At 41.3% G+C, this 5000-nt stretch overlaps 1 protein-coding gene across 3 annotated transcripts in view; it reads right to left on the bottom strand.

Annotated features, from left to right (window-relative positions):
• The window catches only part of LOC143283138 (protein pangolin, isoforms A/H/I/S-like), a 173193-nt gene that overhangs the window by 70430 nt on the left and 97763 nt on the right, over positions 1-5000 (bottom strand). Inside the window, exon 1 of one of the 3 annotated variants that reach the window (XM_076589296.1) lies at positions 4231-4440. The exons of the other annotated variants lie outside the window; for them this stretch is intronic. Coding sequence (XP_076445411.1) covers positions 4231-4410 — 180 coding nt within the window. The 5' untranslated portion in view covers positions 4411-4440. Of the gene's footprint in view, positions 1-4230; positions 4441-5000 lie in introns of those variants that run through there. 3 annotated transcript variants of the gene reach the window in all.

Here is a 5000-nt window from a genome sequence, read left to right as displayed (position 1 = left end):
CACACACTCTCTCTCTGTCTCTATTGTTTCACACTCACTCACTCAATCTGTCTATCTATACACTCACTCACTCAATCTATCTATCTATCTATCTATCTCTTGAAATGGACCTGGCTCTGTCTATCAATCAATCAATCCATCAATCAATCTATCTCTCGAAATGGAAGATGTGTATAGCGAGGGGTGGGGGGGTGGGGGGGGTGAGGGCGAAGAGAGAAGCTGGAGATAGCGGGGACAAGGAATGTGCGGGGGTGGGTGGGGGAAGGGAATGGGAAGTGTGTGTGTGTGTGTGGGGGGGGGGGGGGCAGTGCAGGCAGAAGATTCACAGTCTCTGCATCGCACACACATATCATCAGTAATGTGAACGTGCCAATACACAACGTGTCTTGTTGATACACCGTATCCGTTTCCTTCAGTCCTCTCTTGACAGTCATTTCCGTATACGTGACGCTGCACATTTCGGGGTTTCGACAAGAAAAAAAAAGCTAAGAAGAAAAAAAAAAGAGATTTTTTTTTATTTTTTACCATTCAGCCGTTTAAGACTCTCAAAAGAACCGGCGGGTTGGATTGTGGAGTGAAAGACGGACTAAACACGTCCAATTCAAGGAAGAAGTCTCTCTCTCTCTCTCTTTCTCCATCCTTCCCATTTTCTAATCAACCATTTATCTGATGCACTCTCACGTACAAAGACAAGATTTATTTTAACAGGATAGAGAGACAGACAGACAGACAGACAGAGACAGGGACAGACAGACAGAGACAGGTTAGTTTTGAAGCTATTATTAGGGATGCTGATATATAATTTTATCATGATCACCATCACTCATATCCCAATATCATCATATCTGATTTAGTTTCTGGAGTTCCACAGATTACTCGTGACGAATATCAAGTGTATACAAATCATTGGCAAGTTTCAGTTTCAGTTTCTCAAGGAGGTGTCACTGCGTTCGGAAAAATCCATATATATATATATATATATATATATATACGCTACATTTTATCTGCTAGGCAGATGCCTGAGCAGCAGCATAACCCGACGCGCTAAGTCAGGCCTTGAGTGCATGCATTAAATAACTGTGTACCTATCAGAGTGGATTTCTTCTACATAATTTTGCCAGAGGACAACACTCTCGTTGCCATGGGTTCTTCTTCAGTGCGCCAACTGCGTGCTGCAACGCGGGACCTCGGTTTACCGTCTCATCTCGAACGACTAGACGATCAGTTCGATTTTCCAGCAGTCAAACTTGGGGGGAAAAGGCGAGAGCGGGATTCGAACCCAGACCCTCACGAACTCTATACAGGTAGACGAGCGTCTTAACCGTTCTGCCACCTTCCTTACAGGCAAAGATACCCCCAAACAATTCACACATTTCTCTGATCTAAGCATCGTAACCATCACCATCATCTCGCATTCCAACTCGGTGCAATCATCACAATGTACCTACACGAGTTCCCACAGCCTGAGAACGAGCATTGGAATTTTTTTTTTTTTTCTGCCACAGTCAATTTTCTGGTACAATGGATGAGAAGCAGTACAGCAAAATAAGGCAAAATACTGTATACTGAAACGAAGAGCACAACTAAATCAAATCAAACATTTTTTTCTTCTTCTTCCGATATTTGTGGTAAATTCGGGCAGAGGTCGTCGTCATCATCATCACCATAATCGTCATTAATGTTGTGAAAACAAAAAGTCTTTTCATTTTAGTGATAGCATCATCAGTCAGTTGTATATGTTTTTTTAGTAAAGGAAAATGGGGCGAATGTAGAACAGTCCATGTCAACAATCGTAAAAAATCAACACCCCACCACAAACATGTCGAATTTGTTACATAATCTATCTTATCCACGTATGGCAAAAGTGACGACGTCTGCAACTGGTACGCACATTCATATTCCGTATAAAATTTTTCACTTCAGTGATAACTGTTCTTTTTTTTTGTTTGTTTGTTTGTTTGTTTTTGCGGCTGCGTTCTGAGGTAAACTTGTGCAAACTTTACTCGTTTTTTTTTTTTTTTTTTTTTTAACAAAAACAATCTTGCCACCAGTCAAACAAAATCAATTACATTATATCCAACACAATAACATTATAACAATCCGATGCAGAAACAAGCATTTTTAAACCTCTGAAAACAATGAACAAGCAGTCGTGTAAAAATCATCCCGAGTGCAGTTTAAGCAACAATGAGGCTTTAAATGTGTGCTGCTGGGAAACGGCCAGTTCACAAGCACGTGCAAGGGACGGTAGGCTTCATGATATAGCTCTTCAGTTTGTTTGTTGCTATCATTTTGTTGTTGTTCTTGTCGTTATAACTAGGGCTTGCACAAGTCTGACACAAAACACAAACAAACAAACAAACATTATCAATCATATCTTTTGATTTTCAGCTCTTACCATGCGCTCGCTGTAATCGTACACTCGAGCAAGTTCACAAAAGCACAAAGATGGCCTCGCAACGGAGAGTTCTGGTGGGGGGCAAAAGAAAATTCTCTTGTTCAAAATATCATTGGGCCAGATATTATGTTTTTAGATTAGATTTTTTTTTTTTTCAAAATCACTGCGAACTTGATTGATTATTACTGTTCAAAGTTACACACACACACACACACACACACACACACACACATCCTTCCCAGTACTATTTCATTTGCCCTCCTCTCCTTCAGTATATACTGGTGCGACACCAAGGTAACAAAGCAAGACTATTAACAATCAATGCAGGCAAGCGCATTCATCTTCATCTTTTATCTTTATAATTCATATACACGTATCTCCTTACCAGTAATCCTTCCCATGGAATCAAGTAACTTCAATGCCAAACTTCCAAACCTGCTGGTTTTTCAGCATGTAATCGAATTTTTGCGCATTCGTTTAAATGGTCGTTTTCAATTATTTTCTAGCTAATGAACTCAGTTCTACCTATTCTGCGTACAATGTTTGTGTCTGCTGTTCAGGACTCACTTTTTTTTTTTAACCCATGCAGTGGTTCAACAGTTACTACTGTCACCACATGGTTTGTGGTGTCGTGAACAATTTTTTGTATTCATTTATTTTGTATTATTTCAAAGAAGGCATCCCCCCCACCCCCTTAGTTCCGTATTCTGAAATTATCAACTTTATAGTCTTAAAAAAAATCACAATAAAAACAGCAAATATTCTTGTCTTCTTTTTTTTATAAGTCACATGCGTACGTCGCTCCAAAATCAACAATGCTTTTTTGATTTGATTTGATGCTCCCCACATTTAATGTACTTGTGTTTCATCTGAACAATAACCACATCGTGTAAAAGAAGTATATCGCAGTGACATATCAGCAGTAATATGTACCTGTACATGGTATCATCAAGTACATTTCAATCGTAATCACATACCAGGCAAAATAAATCTGTTGATTTATATTTCAACCAACAAGGATATTTCTATTCATCACAATCAAATACATCTCTTCTTTTTTTCTTCTTTTTTTCCCCCTAATTTCTTTTCTTTTTCAATCAACAAATGCAGTAGACGCTATCATGGAATATTCGTTTCAGAGTACCACGATCTGTCTTCCCACTTTACACTTTTACACTAACTTCAACTGACCTAAACTGACCACTCATTCTTCGGACGATCAGGCTGTTAGCAGCAGCGCACAGACGTTCATCACGTGACCTTAATTCCCCCCCCCCCACACACACACACACGTCCCTATCCCACCCCCCGTCAACACTCTTTAAACACACACCTCCTCTCCACCAACCCCCCCAAAATGACCATCACTCCATCCATTCACCACCCTCCTCCCTTCCATGGTCAATTTCCATTCAGGACACAACACGTGGGAACTCGTAAAAGCGGTTTAATAATGTAATGCACTGCACTGCCGCGGCACTGCGTTACAGTATACTGCATTGCACTGTGCTGTACTGTACTGTACTGTACTGTACTAACTGTACTGTCCCACACTATCCTGAACTGTGTAATTACTGTATAACATTGCATTACAACAACTGTCGCACTTGTATTTTATCGTAACCGTATTGCATACCATTATAATTACAGTACTGTGTCATATACTGATAACTGAATCCGTTGTTATTTCATTGCATTCTATCGTATACTGCGTAACGTCTCGCACCGCATCGATTTTTCCTTTTTCTTTTTTTTTTTTTTTTTTTTCTTGTCTTTTTCTTCTCCTCTTTCTTTTTGTATGCATCGTATTTGACCGTGGTCATGACACTCACCAGCTCCAGTAGACAGCGCACCGTGCACGTGCTGGCTGACCCGGCGGTGGGCAGACACAGCGGACAGGACGGACACACTGACGGACACACAGGCATGGTGGTGGCGGTAGCGGTAGCGGCGGCGGCAGCAGCAGCAGTAGCAGCTTCCAACACACGTGCCGACGCACAGGTAGAGCACATGACCACCGACCAACCCCCGGCAAAAAAAAAAAAAAAGTGTGCGAATTCGGCCGACTAGCAAACACGCTGCTGCTGATACATGTGGTGTAACGTGGCGCGACTGCACTGACCAAATAAAAAGAAAAGAAAAAAAACAAGATGTCGGGGTGTGGTGTGGAGGTGGACTGCGCTGACCCTGGCCACACAAAAAAACTTACAAAAAAAAAACCCCCAAAAACCAACACACACACACAAATATACCCGCAATGGTAATCCAGATTAAGACAGAAACGGAGGTACTATGTAGTCCACATGGCTTCTTTTGCTTTATATTTTATTCTTTTTTGTTTCCTTTTTTTTTATTATTTTTTTTAATCCCTACATAATCTTTACTTTCCCACTCTGGAAACGAAACTCCACCACCCACAACTGCACCATCACAAAATACAATCGAATACTCGCAAATGCACGTGCGCGCTCGAGTGAACCACCACCACCACCACCACCACCACTAAAAAACACCTCTCTACTTCTTTCCACCACCTCCCACTGTAATAACAGCAAACGCGCGCACGTGCGCCAACAGTCTGACTGACTGACTGACTGACTGA

This window comes from Babylonia areolata, chromosome 1, assembly GCF_041734735.1.
Source record: "Babylonia areolata isolate BAREFJ2019XMU chromosome 1, ASM4173473v1, whole genome shotgun sequence".
Lineage (NCBI taxonomy): Eukaryota > Metazoa > Mollusca > Gastropoda > Neogastropoda > Buccinidae > Babylonia > Babylonia areolata.
This window is presented reverse-complemented; position numbering and strand designations above follow the sequence as displayed.